The sequence below is a fragment of the Martes martes genome (assembly GCF_963455335.1).
Source record: "Martes martes genome assembly, chromosome: 1".
Lineage (NCBI taxonomy): Eukaryota > Metazoa > Chordata > Mammalia > Carnivora > Mustelidae > Martes > Martes martes.
Window position 1 is genome coordinate 59,967,144 of NC_137888.1, and position 21,280 is coordinate 59,988,423.

General features: G+C 45.6%; 1 protein-coding gene across 2 annotated transcripts in view; it reads right to left on the reverse strand.

The window, feature by feature from the left end:
- Nucleotides 1-351: 351 nt before the first annotated feature.
- Nucleotides 352-21,280, reverse strand: part of DRD3 (dopamine receptor D3) — a gene marked incomplete at both ends in the record, with an annotated part of 39,249 nt that continues 18,320 nt past the window's right edge. Inside the window, 5 exons of one of the 2 annotated variants that reach the window (XM_080819053.1) lie at nt 352-548; nt 1,716-2,061; nt 4,380-4,457; nt 5,525-5,721; nt 12,732-12,874. In XM_080819053.1, coding sequence (XP_080675179.1) covers nt 352-548; nt 1,716-2,061; nt 4,380-4,457; nt 5,525-5,721; nt 12,732-12,874 — 961 coding nt within the window. The remainder of the gene's footprint in view (nt 549-1,715; nt 2,062-4,379; nt 4,458-5,524; nt 5,722-12,731; nt 12,875-21,280) is intronic. The other variant, XM_080819052.1, reaches the window with a different exon arrangement.

Genomic DNA, 21,280 nt, shown 5'->3' on the forward strand with positions numbered 1-21,280 from the left:
GTGTGTGTGTGTGTGTGTGTGTATGTGTTTGTGTGTGTATGTGTTTGTGTGTGTATGTGTGTATAGAGTCATGTTTTACGAGCTTCTTTCTGAATTATTGCTTGTCACTCGGGGACCCCCCAACCACTTGAAGATTGCCAGGATGGAGTCAGATTTTAGCTGGGGAGGTAGAACATTCTGTTTAGGAAGAAGCAGTTGGTTAAACCTGCCACTCAGAGAGGTCCTGGCTCCAGGAGTCTTCTTCCTATCTCACGCCACAGAACACAGCACTGTCGTTCTGAGTGGGCCCTGGCCAATGGCCTGATGGCCTGTCAGCTAAGGGTGGGCACAGGGAGTCCACTCTCCTCTCCTTCAGCAAGACAGGATCTTGAGGAAGGCTTTACGGAACTCGACATTGAAGGTGGTATAGATCACGGGGTTGAGGGCACTGTTCACGTAGCCCAGCCACGTGGTGGCGCTGTAAAGCTCTGGGGACACATGGCAGGCTTGGCAGTGAGTATTGAGAACGTGGGTCAAAAAGAAGGGCAGCCAGCAGACAATGAAGGCCCCTGGGTTGCAAAAGAAGAGAGAAACTGGGTCAGGGGTTTGCTTACTCCTTGTGCTATAACATGAAAATGACTCACGGTTGTTTGCTTTGTGCCAGCCACCATGCTGGAATTGTACATGCCCCTTTAATTTTTTCACCAACCCTATGAAGGAGGTGTGATTAGCCACCTCATTTTTCTTTCTTTCTTTTCTTTTCTTTTTGGATGAGAAAATTACATGTTTACATCTTTGATTCATCTCAGGCCTTTGTTCCTAAATCAACTTTTCTAGTTTGATATTTAGGTAGCTTTTTACTAGTCTTTTCTACTTCTCAGCTCAGTTCAAATATTTATTTAGTGTCTAGCCGTGCAAGACATGACCCTAGGCACTGACAGGGAAGAGGACCTTAAAGACATGACTGACGTTTCCTGCTGTTGAGATTACATCCAGGTGTCCTCATAAAGTCCCTGAGACATGAGAAAGGAAGGTTTGTCAATGGCAGTGAACAGGATGAATTGCCTTCACTAACTCTACATGCTATCTGTGATTTGTCAACTTTTTCTCTTTAAATACATTTTCTATTTTCCTACTATAAAAATGAACCCTGATTTTGTACATTATGGAAAACTTGGTAAATACAGAAAAGTAGAAAGAAGAAAAATAACCACCCACCACTCAAAGACAATCACTTTTGACATCTTGGTGAATTAATTTTCATGTTTTTCTTTCTCTGTCTTTGAAATAATCTAGATGTTATCACACCATATGACAGCAGTTTTTTGCATCCTTATTTTTTCACTTAATATTTTAGAATAAGTAAGCCTTTATTAAATATCCAATATATGCCAGACACTTTTTATTGAATTATTATCTTATTTATTACTTGATTTATCCATTTTAATTTCACTGGATAGACAACAAACACAATGAATAAATGCAGTTCAGTTAGGTCACATGTTCAATTTTATATTTCATAATTTCAGCCCAGGTCTTTTAAATTTTCCCCAGAGTTAACATTGATACACAAACCCTTCTCAATTGTATTGCAAGCATTTATAAATATTACCATTATTGGATTTCCATTTCTGACAAATGTGTTTCCTTAGTACCCTCTGCCAGCTCCACCAAACTCAACCTAACCCAACCAAATACAACCCAACTCAACCCAACTCAACATGACCCAAACTCACCAAGCACGATTGCCAGCATCTGGGTTGCCTTCTTCTCCCGAAGTGGCACTCCACGAGGCTGCAAGGGCCCCAGCTTTAGAGATGTCGACAACCTGCCATTACTGAGTTTTCGAACCTCTAAGCTGAGCTTGGGTGCCATGGTGGGGCTGAGGGAGTTCCGAGTCCTCCCCTCCCTTTTCAACTCTCCCCCGGCTTCTTGGAAACCGGGTCGCCCCAAGGCAGTATCTTGGCAGATGCTGTAGTAACGCTTCAGCTCCATGTGTGCCTGGCTAGGGGAGAGTGGCTGTAGGTGGGACAAGAGAGGATCCTGACATTTTTGGGGATACTGTTTATCTTCTGCATGTTCCTGAAAAGGAAAGGGCATGCAAAGAAGTTAGAGGAAATCATCATTCTGTGAAACCTCCGGAGAGCACATCTGAGAGTGTGGGATCATGAAAAGTTAAGGTACATGAAATCTGCTTCTGACTTCACAACTAAAAATTACCTACCAGATATAGAACATTTGAGAATCACAATGGCCCCTTGAGGAGGGTGGTATAGGAGTATAGCCTGGCTTTTTTGAGTTAGAATGAGCTGGATATTCAGAGGAACATGTGAAATGATGCTACTAAGATGTAAATCACAAAATCTGGAATGTGGGAAACTCTGTTAGACAAATGACTCAGTTTTTTTCAACAAATAAATGGCAACAACAACAACAATTGCATTTACCAGTTGCAAAGTATGGGTCTTATTTGAATTTTGAGTCAAATAAACCATGAAAGACTTGTAAGACAATTGGAATAATGTGAACACTGATTGGATATTTAATGATAATAGGGAGTTATTTATTTGCTTAGGGTTATGTATTATGGTCATACATTTTATAAAGTCTTCCTTAGAGAGTCTTACAGAAATATTTTTGCTGAAATGTATCATGTTTGAGTTCTGCTTCATAAGAATCCAGTGGGCATGGACGAGTGTAGGGGGGAGTGCAGATGAAATGAAATAAGATTGGCCATGAGTTAATTGCATGAGTTAGTTGGCCCTGAGTTAGCTGTCTTTCTGCTTTTTTTATTTTTGAAAATTTCCATAATAAAAAATAAAAAAGAAAGAAAGAAAAGATAAGAAAAGAAAAGAAAGAAAACCCAGGATTTTCACCTCAGCTTTCCGACTTATTAGAAGGACCCTTGGGCAAGTTAATTAAATACCTTTGAACCTCATTTGTAAAACAGAAAAGAAGTTGGGAAATTTTGGTTTAGGTTGGGTAGACCCTGAGAGTATGTGGACATTTCTGGTTATTTGATGGGGATGTGTGTGTGCTCAACATCTAAACTTCTTTCCATGTTTGAAGAATCAGACACTATGTCAATCTCAAGTGGCAGGCAGGACTCCTTAGCTCCCATTACTGAAGCCATAAAAGCCATATATTCACTCTCCACACATCCTTACCAGACATCTAGAGCTATGGTACATAAACTAAGCCCAGCCAATTAGAAATTTGCACCTAAGACCTTGAACTGGAGCTGGTGAAGTAGGGACACTTGAGAATTTGTCTAGCAGTGGTATGAGTCTCAGGTCTTCCAACCTGGTTCTTCCTTAGGCATGAACAGCATCATCTGAAGTTATTCTCCAACCTTCTCACTGAGTCTGAGCTACTTAGTATCCTTCCAGTAAATTCTTTTTTGTATATGTTAGTGTCAACAGCCAAGAATGTTCATTATTCTCTCCTTAGTTCAAGAAATCACAGAGCTCAAAGTGATCCTTCCCAGATTGTATATTGGTGAGTGTATTTTTGAGCTCTGTGCAAACCCTCATCACTACCGCCATGACTGGCATGAAGAAACACTGGATTCTTTTGGGTCTGGCTGGCAGAACCCTCCACTCCCAGATGGTAGGACAGACCAATTTCTCCAAACTCTTGGCAATGCCAGCCTCTTGCTTCTCTATTCTCTCTTTAGTAGTCTCCACTTTTCTCCTTTTGGGCTTGGAGCCTCCTCAGACCTTAGATCTGCTGTGGGCAACTTGAACATTCTTACCTATTAAAAAAATTATTTACAGTAAGACTCTCTAACTGCTACACCAGGACTGTGAAAAAGTGGTTAATTGGCTGTACAGAGATGGGACAAAACTCTGAATGAGTTCTTAAAATTTTATTCCTAATATTGGCTTGGAGTTCAGGGAGAGGAATATTGATCTTCTAATGCCTCCATTCTGCGCCCAGCTTGCTTGGGGGGGCAGGGCTGGCTTGAATCCTTGAAAGGATAAGGATAAGGGTGACCATGGAATTGTCTTGGTTTTCCCCCCATATATAGTGGGAAATAGGACACTTGAAAGTCTCACATTAGCCTCTCCTCTGTGTTTTTCTTGGCTCTGCCCATGTGTGTTTCATCGACACCCTATTCCTTCTAGCCAGGTGACTCTGGATGGCATTTTCACACCATGTCCAAGTGTCACTGGTTCCAGTCGTTGAGATCTAGCTCAAGAGTGATATGCTTTCTGTAGATCACTTGATGATTCCTATTCTGAAGCTCAAATCAGGTTCTCATATTTGTTATATACAAGAGATACAAGTAAAACATTGGGACCATTCCATTCTGTGGTGAAAGTGGAAGCAAGTTAAGTCAGAGTGTTGAGAAAAGGTGTCTTATATTTCTCCTGTAACCAAATACATGGCTTACTTACCATTTGTCCAGTGGCATCTGATGGAAATCTGTCCCTTATTGAAAACTGCCGAATGGGGTGCAGCCTCAGACAGGAAGACTAGGGTGGGTTGAAGGAGAAACGGTTGTAGGTTAAGGTCTCCATAGATGAACCATATAGATGACAATGTTTCCAATATCCTCAATGTTTGTCCATATCCTCAGCTTCAGGTCCTTACTTCCTATTTCATGGGAACCAATATTCTTGTTCTATCCAAACTATGGGACTTCAATTTTGAGAGACTGACTCTCACTTAGGTCATTAAAAGTTAATCTGGGCCTCTGAACTGGACCTGCCTTCAACATCAAATTCAGTTCTCACTCTGTCTATGAAGCCATTTCCTGAGCATATTGACCTTTTCTCTCATAACCTCCGTGGCACTTCTATTTCGGTGCTTAATTGTCTTCATCTCAATCCACAAACATCCCAGGGCTGTTAGTTAACTTCGGGTAGAGGGGTGCTAGATCTGCTTGTCTAGATTCTAAACTCCATGAAGGCAGATGCTGTATAATATTCCTGCTGTCCCTTTCCTAGCAGATGGCAAGCATGTGCTGGACACGGGGATGAGCCGACTTTCCAGATCAAAGCAAATGGAAGATCAGTGCTGAAGCAGCTCCTTTTCAGAGCCTTGAAAGGCCCAATAACACATATCATCAGCACTCCCTTTCCTAAGCTGGTCAGCCCCTTGACACAGAGGCACATCTAGTAAGAAAAAGAGCTTTCTATTGGCCCCAGGGATTCTTGGAATAAGTGGTCTGCTCAAAAGCCAATCCTGGGGACCTACCAGCAGTGCATGGAACAGCTGCCACCCTACAGCTGCCAATTGATGTGACATTTGTACCACTGGGCATTTGGGGGCAATGAAGAACTTCGATGGAAAGCAGAAGACATCCAGAAACTATCCTATCACCTTGCCAAGCAATGTGAGCTCTAGGGAAGACTCACAATGCACTTTCTGGATTTGATTTCCTACTCTAAAGCAGAGCCAATACGAGCAGATTCGAAGGTGGGTGTGAGATGTGTGTCTCCGATGTGGCAGCACGAGCAGAAGCAAGGACTTCTGGACACAAGGCTAGGAAGCTACGGGGTCGGGCACCGTTCTCCCTCTGCCCCTCCGAGGGGCTTACCTGTTGAGGGAAGCCAGGTCTGACACTGATGCACTGACTGTTCTGTCGAGTGAGGATCCGTTTCCGTCTCCTCTGTCTCAGCACCACGTAGATCCTGGCGTAGACGAGGACAGTCACTCCGAAGGGCAGGTAGAAGGACACCACTGAAGAGTAGATGACAAAATCAGGGTTGGAGATGGAGCAGACACTGGGGTCTCCTGTGAGTGAGAGAAAAGGAGAAAGCAAAGCATTTTGCCAATATGAGACGTCAGTGGGGAGCACACAATGGCCCCATACCATGTGTGGTGTCTCGGCCATTTAATCCACACAGAACATGGGGAAGCAAGGGTGCTGGGCCCACCTCCCCCCTCACTGAGTCTCAGGTCACATGTGCCTCATTTGTGGCGGCTTGCACCAGCTCCTCAGTCAGAAGCAGCTCCTCCTTCCTCTGTGTCCCACAGCCCTTGCCTTGCCTCTTCGGTGTGGTTAGCCCACGCGGCTGCTTGTTAAGTTGTGGGGACAGGGATATTATGTTGTCAGTTCCCTGAGGGGAGAAGGTCCAATTCATCTTTGTGCTGCTCACAGTTCCCTTAAAAAGAAAATTACCCAGCGATTACATGCCAGACACTCTCTACACCGGGACTACAAACATGTCTGCCCTTGAAGGGCTCAGTCTAGACAGACAGGCGGTCTTCCTGAATGCTGTGTTCAGTGTCATGGAGGAATGTGGCCCGGGAGGCTGGGGAGAGTGTCATAGAGCAACAGGCCAGAGGCTCCGGGAGTGAGGCAGCTCCCCAGAAAAGCGCCTGCTGGTGTGGAGGCATTTGTTGAGAATGCCAGATCTCCAATTTGAACCTGAGGTCCAAGGCAGGTCGGGGCTGAAGACAGGAAATTCTATTTTTTAGGGAATCTCTGGACTGGTCAGGGGTCGGATGGGAAGAGGGCTGTTAGGGAGATTGTTACTGTGGACAATGTGAAATGAGGAGCACCTTCGTCCCTGCTTTATGTCCTGAAATGCACCTCTCCCTACACGTTAGAGAGTCCCTGTGGTTTTGCCTTTTTTGCTACCAGGTGTTGAAATTCCTTCAATGCCCAGAATAAGGCCTGTAATGTGCCTTGTCGGGAAGAGAAAAGGGAAGAAAACAAGTATCTTCCAGATGGTGTGCCAAGGACTTGATGCATATCCTCTCACCTAATCACTGTGGCAACATTATGTGACACAGGCAACATTATATGACTCTATTCTCAGGTGAGTAGGCTAAGTCTCAGAGAGGTTCAGTAAATGGCCCAGCACCCCACACAGCCTGAAAGGGGCCCAGCCTGGATCTGTTTCTCCAGCCATTCTGACCTTAAAACCAACGTTCTTTCTGTGATTTTGATTCACCTCCCTCTACCACTATAACTCACCCCCCTCTATCACTGGGAGGCCAGCACTGTTAGCAACAGCTGTTGGGACACCCAACCCACTCTTCATAAAGGGTAGGGGATTCTCAGCAACCCCAGATCTGGCCTTGGGGGATATAGCCGCAGAAGCGAGCTAGTGAGGAGAGGGCTGCAGCCAGCCATATGGGCCCCTCATTCTGCATTTTGGTCTTCTGGGATAGGCAGAGGCCATGTCTGGGGTGGGAGACCCAGGTCTGCCATTTACTAACTCTGGGGCACATGGCTTAACTACGCCAGGCCTCAGCTTCATTATCTGAAAAGGAGGATAAAAATAAGGTCTCATGGAGGGGTTGTGAGATTAAATGAGGAAAAATGGTAGCTATTATTATTACTATTTATTCTTTACTATGACTATGTATTATATACCTCCTCTGAGCTGTTTGAACTTAAAAGGCAAGGTATCATTTGGAATGAAAACCTGCAGAGAGACTTACAAAGAAAACTATCTGTAGGGGAGGGAGAGGAGCAACAGCTAATAATTTAAGAAAAAAAGTGTACTCCGTTCTCAGCGAGGCATTTTAATGAGAGCACTCACACGAGGATCTTGAGGAGCTGCTCCCAAGGTTTTTGATCCTCTTGGGAGGAGGGTAAAATTCAGGAAAAATTAATATCATCTCACCAAGTCTGTGTCAGCATCCTTTAGGAAATGGCTTATAAAACTTCGAGCAGTGGTCACCAGATGGACATTTTCTGGTGTTCTGGGGGAGACAGGGTAGGAGGGGGGGACAGGGTGGCAGATGCTGGTCTTTCTGAACCTATCAGGACTCATGTAGGCAGTGATCAGCCCTCTTCCTGAAATCAGCTCACCTGGGGTCAGCATCTGACCATGACTTAAACGCCTCCTGTGAGGAGAGGCCTGAGCACCTTTTGCTAGGAGAAGGGGGGCAGGGATAGATGCCCTCCCACTATTTGTCTGGTTACCATTGCTGGTGTTCAGGGTACGTCCCATTCGTCCCTCCAGATACACCTTCGACCCTTCTCTACCCTCCTCTGGGTTCTGGGAAGCTGACCTCTAGATTTTATATATTAACTCTGACTTTTTTTTTCCCCCAAGTTTTTATTTAAATTCCAGTTAGTTAAGGTCCAGTGTAATATTAGTTTCAGGTGTAGAATTTAGTGATTCGTCACTGACATACAACAGACACCCTGTGCTCATCACAATGAGTGTGCTCCTTCATACCCAAGGGTACTCACACCTACTTTTAAAAAGCCAGGAGCAAAAGTGGGTATAGTATGCTTCCATTTGTGTAGAAAGTGGATACACCGGCACATGCACACACACACGTGTGTGTATGCATACTTGTTTCAAGCATTATCTTTACGATTATTAGTGTTTGCTTCTAGGGAGGGTCACAGGGCAGCTAATGATCTAGGGTAGAAGGGAGACCTACCTATATGTGTGTCTATGGATCCCCATACCTTCTGTTTTATCATGGGCAAGTATTTATTTTTCCATTAAAATATCGAAAGCAAACACATGAGAAAGAGTGAAGAGAGAACACAGAGCTATTTCACAATCACTGAGCCTACACAGTCATCCCTTCCTTCCTCTCTTATTTGAGTAAACTGCTGCCCATCCTTAGATCGAGCTCTGTGGTCTCTCCCACAATCTCTCCAGGCTGCAAAGTCCTGCGAGGTCCGCCGGTGGGTAAAGTGACCCAGGAGGCTGGTAACCAGTGAGTGAGGGCCTGCCCCTGCTCCCACTGGGACTGGTCTGGGTATGTGTCCTGTCGGCAGGGCAGCAATTCTGGAAGCTTCTCTCCGCTGAGTCCCAGATGAGGTGGTGAAGGCAATGAGGCCCCCTGCCCCAGGAAATGAGCTGCCTTGTCTCGATTATTTAACCAAAACAGTGCTGTGCTATTAGTACAGTAGTTATGGGATGAATACAAGAATGACGAATATAGGAGACAAACGGACAAATGAGCACATAAGCAGTCGCTGGCTGGAAGACAGTGGGGAAAACCAGAGGGTTACGCCTCATTCTCTGAGATGTTGGATGTTTAGGCCAACTAATCTCAACACTGAAGGAAGAAAGGATGATAAGAAGAAATCAACCACTTACTCATTCAACAAAAGTTTATGGAGCACCTACGGTGTTCCAGGCACCATGCTGGGTGACAAAATCACTGGCTCCACAAAGGGGTGGGAGAGGATTTGTGGACTAGCCTGGGAACTTGAGTCCCACAGTGATGTGAAGGGCAAGACCAAAAGCAGTTTGACTCTACAGCTTAAAGCTCATGGAAGGATTTGTCTTCACCCTGTTCCCAGAGACAGGAGAGCCTGATGCATCTGAATTCAGGAGGAGCCTGTTTTTCTTTTAACTTTCTTTTCTCAACCCGGCTTCCACCAGCTCCAGTGTTCTGAAAGCCAGGTGAGGGATTCTGTTGCTCAAATCTAGATAGTACTCTTCCATTTCTTTGTTTCAAAGGAAAATTAAGACTGTAAGTCTTGTGTCTGTGAAATGAAGGGATTGGGCTGCCCATTAGGGATTTTTAGAGTTTCCTCTAGTACCAGTACTCCATGCTGTCAATGATGGGGTATTTAGCTAGACTGCTGGGTCCCTGCTGGGAGCTGGGGCAACACTGATCAGCCAGGCCCCCCAACCTTGGAACTCTCTGTGACCAAAGATCCTGCCTTATGTCATTTCCAGAAATTCATGTTGCCCTTTTCTCGGACAGTAAGAACAACGCTGAAATGAAGGAAACTGAAGTTCAACTTTTTTCTGCCTTATGTTGTCTTATAATTCACAATCCCATATGGCAGCTCATTTCATTAAGAAGGGCTCTGCCAGAAAGTTCTTTTGTGTTGCACAGCTTTGTGGAAATCTAGCCACTTCCGATATCAGGCGTCATTGGCATTATCCTGCCCTTTTCTCCTCTACTTTTTGCAGGGTGAGTAGAAACAAATGGCTGAGAGAAGTCATTTATATTGGGCTTTCATGTGAACTTAGGAACTTCCTTATAGATGGAACCCACATCCATCAAGATAATGAAGCCGTACTGTGAAGGTCAGACTGAGGCAGAGGAGAATGGCTGGGCTTCCTCGCCTTGAGTTCTGCTCACCAATTCCCTGAACTGTGTTCTAGGACGAGGTCACTGGCCTCTATAACCACCAGCAGAACTGCTGCTGCTCAGACTTTCTTGGAGCAGGTGCCTCGTTAAATTTTGACGCACAGAAACCTTCTCTAACACACAATAATCACAACAATAGCGGTAGCCAATATCCACTGGACTTTACAAAGGACCCGACACTTGGAGGCTATACATGAATAAAGGGAGGGCTTACTAATTAATCTTATTAATAAGCTTAAAAGTAAGAGAGAGGGGGGCCCCTGGTTGGCTCAGTCAGAAGAACATGATCTTGGGGTTGTGAGATCAAGCCCCACGTTGGGGATAGAGATTGCTACAATAAGTAAGTAAGTAAGTAAATAAATAAATGACTGAGAAAAAGTTGTGCTAGAATAAATCATGTACATCTTTCAAGTAAGAGAGAGATTGAAAGAGATGAGAGAGAAGTGAGAGTGTACATGCTAAGCTACAGGCATTTTTTTGCCTTCTCAATTCTATATTTGAAAATCTTTTTGGAAAGACAGTTTTCTGAGTTTTGTTTCTGGAATAATAATGATCTCACTGGTGGCAACAACACTGCAATTAGCTCATCATTCATCTTCACTTTAGATGTTGACATTAACTGGGAACTCGGTCTAATGTCAGATTTTGAGACTGTTTTTAACTGTTACTAGGGTGTGTGTGTGTGTGTGTGTGTGTGTGAGCATGAGTACAACAGCCCCTGCCAACCTCCCAGAATGAATAAGAGGAGCCCCTCCACGGACTGAATGCTGGTGGGGATTTGCTGCTGGCCAAGGTTATGCGGTGCTGTGGTCTACCGGGGGTAGTGAGTCCCGTACTACAGAATCCAACTTAGACTAATGTATTTTCGTATAGAAACCAAGATACAGAAGGTGGCTTAATCAGCAGACGAAACCAAAAAGCATATTTAACACCCACCAAAAATAGCATTTTAATACCAGGCAGCCTCTTAAGAGTTGTATTAGGGAATGTTGCTTTGGGGAGTATATGTGTGTCCACAACCCTGTTTGTGTGTATAAAGTGTTATTCAGGGAAAACAACAAAGTAACAAATGGTAAAGGGTAAATGCAAACATGGTAGTAACATTATATTTTAGGAACTCCCTGAGTTAACTAGGCAAATATTCGCTGGATGACTCAACTACCCTTCAAAGTAGAGGACAAAGAAACCTGACCTTGAGTGCATGGTCTGTGTTTGGCTGGTCTAAATATGTTATTCCAATTTAATCCTCACTTAATCTGAAAAAAGCTCTATGAAGCAAGTACAGTGGAATTATGTCACACATAGCATCAGATTTTAAAGTCAGTGATTAAAGTGAACATTATTTAGAGCTGAAATTTGCTTTGAAAAATCTCCTGAGTCACATGTAAAGATATACATGGTCTCGTTACAACCCTGCAGGTAGTGAGTAAAGACCGTAAAATACTTACCTTAATATGGCATATATTATAAAGAGTTCAAACACAACATGCAGTTTTAGAAATGAAGTTGTTGCAGGGGTGGGCATATTAAAAATGCTGGAAATTAACTTGCTCAAATATATTCTTCAGTGTATTATTATCCCAAAGTTATCAATAAGAAAACTTAGAAAAGTTAAGTGGCTTGTTCCAGGAACACAGCTGGTAAGTAGCAGAACTGAAGTTTGAAAGTAACTTTTCTGACTCCAGAGCCTCTTTATCTTCCCAATGTGTTTTGACTTTTGAATCGTTGGGCAGCAAATGACTCTTGGATGACTATTCGTAAGTTAGGATTTGCCAATATTTACATGCAATGTGTTACATATAATATCTGTATACATATAAATACACAGCTGTTTGACTAGTACATCTACACCAGAAACTAATGACCTTGGAAGATAGTAGGCATTAAACAAATCCAGATGAACACTAGAACATGACTCCATTAGTTCTCCACAAATACTCAGTGTTAACTTCATTATTTGTGCTTACAGTAGTTTTCATTCAACACGTGAAATTCCTGAGGCTGAAAGATGTACATGAAACAGCCAAAGAAGGCATTGTTCCATATGTGGTGTAATTTTGGATCGATGTCTTATGTCTAAAAAACCAAACATCTCAGATATTCACATTGTTAATCCATATGTCCATCCATCCACCCATCTGTCTGTCCATCCATCCAGTAGAAGATGTACCCTGTGCCAAACATCATGGCCAGAATTTTTGTATATTAAGATATAAGAAATACACTCTTCAGTAATTTAGGGATACTAGTTCCCAAATGCCAGAATTGATTTTTGTTTAGTAAAAAATTAGAAATATATATCCCATTTGAGGGCTTTTATAGTGTTATTTTGCATTGTAAGTCTATTATGTATCTTTATTATGTATCTTATTATCTTATTATGTATCTTTTCATTAGCAAATCTCACCTGAATTATTAATATAGTTTAATTTTTTTAACTGGCCCCTCGCTTCCCACAAGTACAATGACATTTCTTTCAAAACAAGGAGAGGCCAGATTTTTCACTAACCAGGGAAGAAATTTATGTGCTAATAATTGATGAGGTTCTGCTTTGTACTTGAATCAAAACCCAAAGCTTTGCAGTCTGTGGGGTCCTTATTTGATTATGAGGTATGCTGATCAGGGTCAGAAATTTCCAGGCTCAGAAGCACTCACAGTCACTCAAGTGTGCCGTGACTCCCATGAGTGTTGGTAAGAGGGGCCATCACTGTTACCTGTGGTGTTGAGGCCAAAGAGGAGAGGGCAGGAGACAGCAAAGGCCAGCACCCAGACTGCTGTGATCATGAGGGCCACGCGCCGACAGGAGCTCTGTCCTGTGCCATGTTGATAGTGAACCGGCATGACCACCGCGGTGTACCTGGGAAAGGAAGCGGAGAGGGATGGCCATGATGAGAGGGGATGGAGGAAATTCGTTCCAAAAGTGGACAGGGGTTCCTAGAGAACCCAAGAGGTGCTACATGCGGCAGGAGAAGAAGAGTTTGGTTGGAGAAAGAGAGAAATGGTGTTTGAGTGAAAATGGAGAAAGGTTGCGCTAAGAGAGATGAAGAACTCCCTAAACAGGGAAAGGGGGAAAGAAGAATAAAGTTAGTAAAGCAACAGACTGGGCCACTGGCAGGCCCCTTTGCCAGAGGTGATTGAGGCCCAACATACCTGAAACCTGTACTCACATACCCGAACCCCCAAGACTCTGGATGCTGGTCTGTGTGCCTTTACTTTCTCCCACAGTATTTCAGATAATGATAGAACTGGGCCCAAAGAGGATGTTTACCCCTGCTTGTATCCTAATATAAATTCTACCCCTCCTAGTGACAACTATTCCAAGTGGCAGAGATTTTAAAAATAGAGATGAGTAATATCTAGTGAAGACTTATTTCAAAATCCAGTTTCCATGCTCTCTTAGTCCATTCAGGTGGCTCCATCAAAAATACCAGAGACTTGGAGGCTTAAACAACAAACATTTTTTTCTCCCAGTTCAGAAGGCTGTGAGGTCCAAGACCAAGGCACTGGCAGATTCGATGTCTGGGGAGGGCTCACTTCCTTGTTCACAGATGGCTATTTTCTCATGGGGGCCTCACACGGCAAGACAGGTGAAGGAGCTCCGGGGTCTCTTTTCTATGGGCACTGATCTCGTTCATGAGGGTTCTACCCTCATGACCTCATCATGACCCAAAGGTCCCACCTCTTAATACCATCACTTTGGGAGGTAGGATTTCAGCATACGAATTTGGGGGAGCCACCAACATTGGGTCTACAACACGCAATTTTCCACAGTCAATGCACAGTTCTTTATGTTATGGGACATCGTCTTTTCTGGGACAACTCCTCTCACACATTTCTAGCTACTGAGCCAAAAGATAGCTGGTTCTGTACATCTACTCATGACATCTTCCCCATTTATTCATGCATCTCTTTCCTACCAGTTGCTCTCTGCGATGACCACAGCCTCCTGGCCGGTCCCTGCCGCCAGACTCTAAAAGTAGATTTCATCATGTCTTCCCTATCCTGGGCCCCCCAGCAGGAAACTGCTTGAGAAAGGCAGAATTTTTTTTTAAATTTTTAAAATTAACATATAATGTATTATTAGCCCCAGGGGTACAGGTCTGTGAATCGCCAGGTTCACACTTCACAGCACTCATCATAGCACATACCCTCCCCAATGTCCATAAGCCAACCACCCTCTCCCTACCCTCAATCTGTTTTGTGAGATTAAGAGTCTCTTATGGTTTGTCTCCCTCCTGATTCCATCTTGTTTCATTTATTCTTTTCCTACCCTCCAAACTCCCCAGGTTGCCTCTCAACTTCCTCATATCAGGGATATTATATGATAATTATCTGAGAAAGGCAGAATTCTAAGACAGTCTCCAAGATGCCTGCCCTGTACAATTCCCCACATTGAATGGAGGCTGAACTTGAGAATACCAAGTGCTACCACTGCTGTGATTAGATTACTAATCAATAGACTGAGTGAATCAAAAGCGAGATTATCCTGGGTGGGCCTGGCTTAATCAGGGAAGCCCTTAAAAGGCACTGGGCAAGTTCAATAATGAGACAACTGGGTGTTGTCTCAAGGGTGGAGAGACAGAGTTCCCAAGTATGATTTGTTACTTGATGACTCAAATCATGTTGTAGCCTTGGTAATCCTCAGAAGTCCTTGCACACCACAAGTAGTAAGAAGCTGTTGATTGCTTGCCTTGTGGAACCTGAAGACCTTCCACATAAGAGGACAATTCGAATCCTAGCCAAGCTCAAGGACTCTAGTGTGTGTAGCTGTGTCTACAAAGGCTCAAGTTTTCTTTGTCTTCTCCTTGTCCAGGGAATCCAGAGGCCAGATTCAGAGCAGGATCCTCCTTAGTTCCTCTTGGGTCCCTCAAGCCTTGGGGCTGAGGAAGGGAAAAACACACCCTGGGCTGGAGGGGCTGGGCACACATGCCTGCCAGAATCTTCACCTCTTGTGCACCTGGCCTTAGAGTTGATTTGTTAGCGATTGTATTCCCACAAGAGCAGCTCTGAGGGAGGAGATGGAGACGGACTCTGCGAGACTTGGCCTTGGTAGCATGACATGGGGCAGAGGTGGCTTCTTTCTCGAGAGGGAGAAACAGAGGTCCTTATTTAATAAGCTCAGATTAAGATCCCACCAATCCATCCCAGTGGCAGCCTGTGAGATCTCGGTTCCCCTCTTCTGAGGCACAAACGTTGTAAATCCTCTCTTGAGTCCCTAACCTGGCGATCAAGGAGTGGGCGAGTCGTACCTGGTGTTCCTCTAGGCTTGTCACTCTTCTCGGTACTTTGAACTCTGCTGGGGCAGTGGGCTGGGGCTTGGAGTCAGATCTGTCTGCTCTAGCAGTGATCCCTGAGGTGCCTTGGAAGAGAGGCTGAGCCTTGAACCCAAACGGCGCCTATGGTGACCAAACAGCCATTGGGAGATGAGAGGGAAAGGTATGACCCACTTCCTTCTCTCCAGACCTGCAGCTGTGCCTGGCCTTCTACTTACTTCTAAATACTTCTATTTAATGTCCTTTCGTGAAAAAGAGGCTGACCGCCCATACATTCATGGTGTGCTGCTCAATAGCTAACAACTGGTCTTCAAGAGAAAACAGCCCTAACTGGTACCATCTGTCAATCTTCATGGTGCAAATACTCCCACCGTTGCCCATTTCAAGCTCCACCAAAGGTTTGATACCTGGCTCAACCAATTCCTAAAATTTTGCCTTGCAGCCGTTGCTAGTCTTCCTGGGCTGCTGCAAGCCTGCCGCTGAGCACATTGTCCTAGTTATGCGTGGATGTTCAGCAACTCCCTGGAAGTTCCCGTTAATTCAGTCAGGGTAGGGAATGTTGGCTCCATTTTATTTCATTTATTTATTTTCTAAAAGATTTTATTTTTTTAATTGACACAGAGAGAGAGAGACAGCGAGAGACGGAACACAAACAGGGGGAATGGAAGAGACAAACAGGCTTCACACTGACCAGGGAGCTCGATCCCAGGACCCTGGGATCATGACCTGAGCTGAAGGCAGATACTTAAGGACTGAGCCACCCAGGTGCCCCGTGGCTCCATTTTATAGCGGAGGGATCGGAGACAGAGAGAGGTTACTTGATGAACCCAAGGTTCCAAAGCTGGTAGAAGAGCCAGGTGTACCCCCACTGAGGTCCGTGTCTCTCCTCTGTGCTCCACTCTCTCTCAAGGGCACTGTCTAGTCTCTGAGGCTTTGTGGGGACAAGGGCTTCCTCAGGGCAGGTGGCATTAAAGGGTGGTTTCTGTTTGAGAGTACTTTGGATTCCCAGAATGTTCCTCAATTAGTTGGATTCTGTTAAGTACCTGGGGCACTTAATCCTGTTAAAATACAGATTCCCAGGCCACGCCCCTGGCTATTTTAATTAAGCACTTCCAGAGTGGAACCCAGAAATGTGCATTTTGAACAAGCCAGGGTATCTTACAATCCGGCAAATTTGCGAAAAGTCTGCATTAAGGAAAATTTCTGTCAAAAAATTTCTTGTTAACTTGGGTAAGAAGTGAGAGATGAAACTACACTTACCACTGTTACGTTTCTTTTTTTTTGGTATTGTTTTCTGAACACGACTAAACTCTTGGAATAAACGAGCCCCCCCACCCCGAATTCGCCCACACGCAGGATTTTCCCCCCGCCCGGAAGCCAGCCGCGGCGTGGGAGCCGTAGGTGCCGTTCCGGAACTAGCCAGCGGAGGGCACCCTAATGCAGCGAGAGCTGCCAGCGCCGCCGGGTGAGAAGTTCACGGCTCACCTGCTGGCTCCCCCCGCCCTGTGGGGAGGCAGGAAGGGAAGGCTCGGCCCGGCGGGGTACCGGAGGCCTGCGGGGACCCTGAATCCGCACCCAGGCAGGCCACTCCGCCTCTGGTCTCCTCCTGAACGAGCCGCAGGTGACCGCCTGCCGCGAGGGCGGGGCTGGGCCGTCCCGGTCCCTCCGTTGCGCTCCCCGCGCTGTTCCACTCCCCGCGTCCCCCCTCTTGCTCCCTCGCCTCCTTTCCTGGGGGCTCCTAGTTCACCGGGCTCTCTCTGGCCTGGCCAGAACACTGGCAGCCTGCAAGGTGGTTAAGCCCGTGGCCGGTGGAAGCAGACTGATTAGTGTCTGAATCCCAGTTCTTCCATTTAACTGCGTGGCCTTGGGCCAGAATTTGGCTGCCGTGAGACTCAATTTCCTTATCTGTGCACTGAGGGTAATGATGCAGCCGGATAGGGCTCTTAGGGACATTGAGTAAGATGATCTCTGTGAAGACTTTTAGCACGAGGCCTGGTACCTATTAAGCATTCAAAAAAAAAAAAAAAAAACCAAACCTAGTATTATTATTATTGTCATATTATTGTGCTAGCCCAATGTATCTGTGATTATCTCTATCAGCAGTTTATGGGTATCTGCCCCTTGTTCCTGGGAGCATTAAAAGGAACATTAAATGTGTTTATTTACCAAACCAACAAGTATACAACACTTTCTATAAGCCAGCAGCTGTTTGACGTGTGCTTTACAAATATTAACTCATTTCCTCCTTGTGATAACTCTGTTGCTATGATCTCCACTACACAGTTAAGGGAAGTGAGGCCCAGAGAGGTTAACTGACTTGCTGGAGGTCCTATTGCTATTAGGGGGTAGAGCCAGGTTTTGCAGCCAGGCCTTGGGGGCTACCGAACTAGAGGCCCAGAGTCTGGTAGGTGCACCTGTGTCAGGCAGTGTGCCACAGAAGAAAGGGTGACTGTATTCTTACTCCCACACCTACCAGCGGTGTGATTTGGGCACCTTCTAGCCTCAGACCCTTCACTTGTAAAATGAGGATAATTCCCCTATCTTGCTGGGGGTGCTGTGAGGGTTACCAAGAATGAAAAGCTCTTAGCTTGGCCCATGGTACATGCTATGGAAATGGTAGCTATTGGATGGCTTCTGTTTTTAGACTCATGCAAGTTCAGATTAGCCTGGAGGACCCAGGACACCGAAGACATAGGAAATACACTTCCTTGACTCCAAGGACATAGCATCTACAGTGGCGGATGCTGGTGTGGCCAGGGGCTAGCTCTTGGTGCCCCATTCCTACTGCCACCATGGGGGAGTCAGGAGACACCTGTTTCAGTCCCAGACATGTGTAACGGGCTTGGGAGCCCCTCCAGCAGGTAACATTTCTGCACAAATAAGTTCTGCATAAATGACCCCTGTGATGGATTTGGGTGGGGGGGTGTGGGTCGTAGGCTTGTCACTCTACTGAAAGTCTCAGGATCCTGGCAGAACCGTGACCTCCACCTGAAGCCCTGTCCTAGGCTGGGAGGTGTGTGTGTGTGTGCGCGTGTGTGGGACTTACGTGGGTGCTCCTGCAGGAAGCTGGCGGTGGGGGAGGAGAGAGGCTGGCCTGGGTGGGAGGGCCTGAGTCTAACTCCCTGCCTGGGTTTAATGAGCCCCAGAGCTCTGTGAGGGCTGCTTTTCACCACCTTTTCTTTGGTCAGACAGGGGGCTCAATAAATCTTTAGTTCTGTGGACTCCCCTCCTGGAATTGTTGAAGGAGAAAGCTTTTTGCAAATGACTGGAAAGCCCTTTGCAAATATAAAGTGCTTATTTAGATGCAAACGAAAAATCCAAGGTGCCTGTGACTCATCTGGTACCTATTGTGCTTGCTGCAAAGACGCGGAGGCTTGCCTGTGTGATGGGTGCCATTTGAGAGCCACTTAAAGAACTCCCTGGTGAATGAATTTGGTTGCATTATTCCCGGGCCCCTAGCGGAGGACTCTAATTCTCACTGCTCAGAACGTGTCCTCCTCCTCTGACACTTTCTCAGCCTTCTGCCCGAAGCTAGTTCTGACCCTGGATGCTGGGGGAGGGGGCTGGCCCCCTGGGGAGGCAAGGAGCCAAGGGGGATGGGGGTGGGGGAAGAGGGGCTGGTGCTTTTTTAAAAAAGAAAAGGCAGCATTAATCCAAGCATCCAGGGCTATGCCTAAGAATCTAATGACAATAGTATTACTTGCTTTCAAAACCTCTTTTTATCATTTCGTTTCCTTTCCAAGCTCTTACTACCCTGTTAGTACATATCAAGGCTTCATGGCCAAAAAAATGCTGAATCCATTTGGTCAAGTTTGTCAGACTGGTGAGTAGCATTGTGTGCAGACCAAAGGTCTGCATGAATGACTGCATTTTTAATGAGTTGACCAGCTATTTGGCATCTCATGAACAGAATTTAATGCTGTGTACTGCACACGGCCCTGAAGGATGATGGAGACAGCTTTTCCAAGGCCGATTTTCCTTCCTAGAACAGAGGAGAGGCTCCATCTTGAGGTTTCATCAGGACTGGGTTCATGTCGACATACAAGCCAAGAAGAAAGCATGCTTCCCCACTGGGGTGTAAGGCATGGCTTGTTCTCCAGATTTCAGGTAGTGAGGGCAATGCATTCTGGGGCTTTTCCTTGAGGGGATGGAAGCCAATTTGAGGTTTACTCTTTTGGTGGTGGTGGGAAATGGAAGTGTCGGTCAGGCGTGGCTGCCGCCCGTGGGAAGGTGCTCTAGTGCAATTGGAAAGAAGCACCCTCTCCTGACCACCTCAAGGCCTGCAAAGAAACACTGGCTGAATTCAGTTCCCAAATGCATGTGCTGGGCACAGCCTCACCTGCCGGCCCCACCTGCCAGCCCCACACGTGTGAGTGTGGGTGGGTGGAGAGCGTAGGCACCATCTTAAGAGGGTAGAGAGGAGGGCCGGGAACCAGGAGGCACGGAGGGGGCTGCCCCACAGCCTCTCCTGGTAGCTCTCTGTACAGTTTCGGGCTCCCCGCTCCAAGGCTGATCTTCACCCACTCACTCATGTTCTTTCTGAAGGTGCATATTTGCACTCTGAACACTGGCTACCTTCAGGCAAGGACCACTCAGTGCCGATTAAAATTCTTCATTCAGCATCTATAACTGGCACGGCAGAGAGAATCACAGGTGATAAGGAGCTAGGACTACTGAACTGGTTTGGGGTAGGAGAGGTGATGATAAGCAAACCAGAGGCCATCTGCTTCTTATATCACTTATATATTTAGGTACTAAGTGTCCAAAAATCACACAGAAATCTTACATGTTCTAAGCAGAGTTCTATTCTCAGAGAGCTAAATATGTTATAAAATCCCTAACTATCCCTTCATTTTAAAACAGCTTTATCAAGATACAATTCACGTATTGCACACTTCATTCACTTAAAGTGTACAATTCAATGTTTTGGGGGGTATTTATAGAATCATGCGACTATCTCCCTTTATTTTTAAACACATTCTTTAATGGTACGAGTCCCAGCCTTATGGACACGTTCTTTAATTCTCCTTCTCAGCTGGAGGCAACCAACTGCTTCTCAAGTGGTAAAAGTCAAAAGACTATCAGTTGACTGGTTCGCCTGCAGTGTATCACTAGAGGGCGGGGTTTTTGGGTCCATCCTTTGGTTATTGTTCAAGATTCCCACATCAGCACATGAAACTGAGTTTAGGCTGTTGGTAGAGAGGGCAAAGGCCCTGGTCCTGCAAAGGTCAAACACTGGGAAATGAGGAGGACTTGCTCTAGGACCTCTTGTTAAAGGCAGACTGGAGATGTCTTGAGATAGTTACAGAGAAAGCACCATGAGAATTCAGGGGTGACGGAATCAAGTTGTAGAAATTTGCAAGGGCTTCGTGGGACAAGGGGCAGGTGTGATAGACCGTGAAGCAAGAGAGGGATGTGGGGCAACCCAGAAAGAGATGAGATTGAAAAGATAGACTGAGGCCATAGGGCAGAAGGCCTAGGAGAAGACTCCTAGGCTGTGAAGGTAATTCTGATATTTACTCGGCAGGCCAAGGAGATGCTGAAGAGTTATGGGGAGGGCAATGGGCATTTGGACTTTAGTCCTGGGGAAATGATTCTGAGAGAGGCATGTAGGACCAGTTAGGAGGCTGTGGCAGAAGTCAGGTGACAGGTCATAGGAACATAAAATAAGCAGGCATAGTAAGAAAGCGAAATCAGGCGGGTGCAGGGGGGAATGGCAAAAAATGAAGTCTAGAAGCCTTGACTGCTTAGATGTGGGAGATGAGGAAGAGGAAGGAGACAAAACCCGAGGTTGTAAGGCAGTGATGCTGCCGATAAGAGATGACGGTTTGATGCTTTGATGGTTTGGCTTTTAAAGTTTTGTGGAGCCAATCAGCCATCTAGGTGGTAATATGGTTTGAAACTCAGGGGAGATCTCAGGGGTATAGCTGGAGATTTGAGGGGGCTTAGCACAAAGCCCAAGATTATGAACTTGGAGTCAGATAGACATG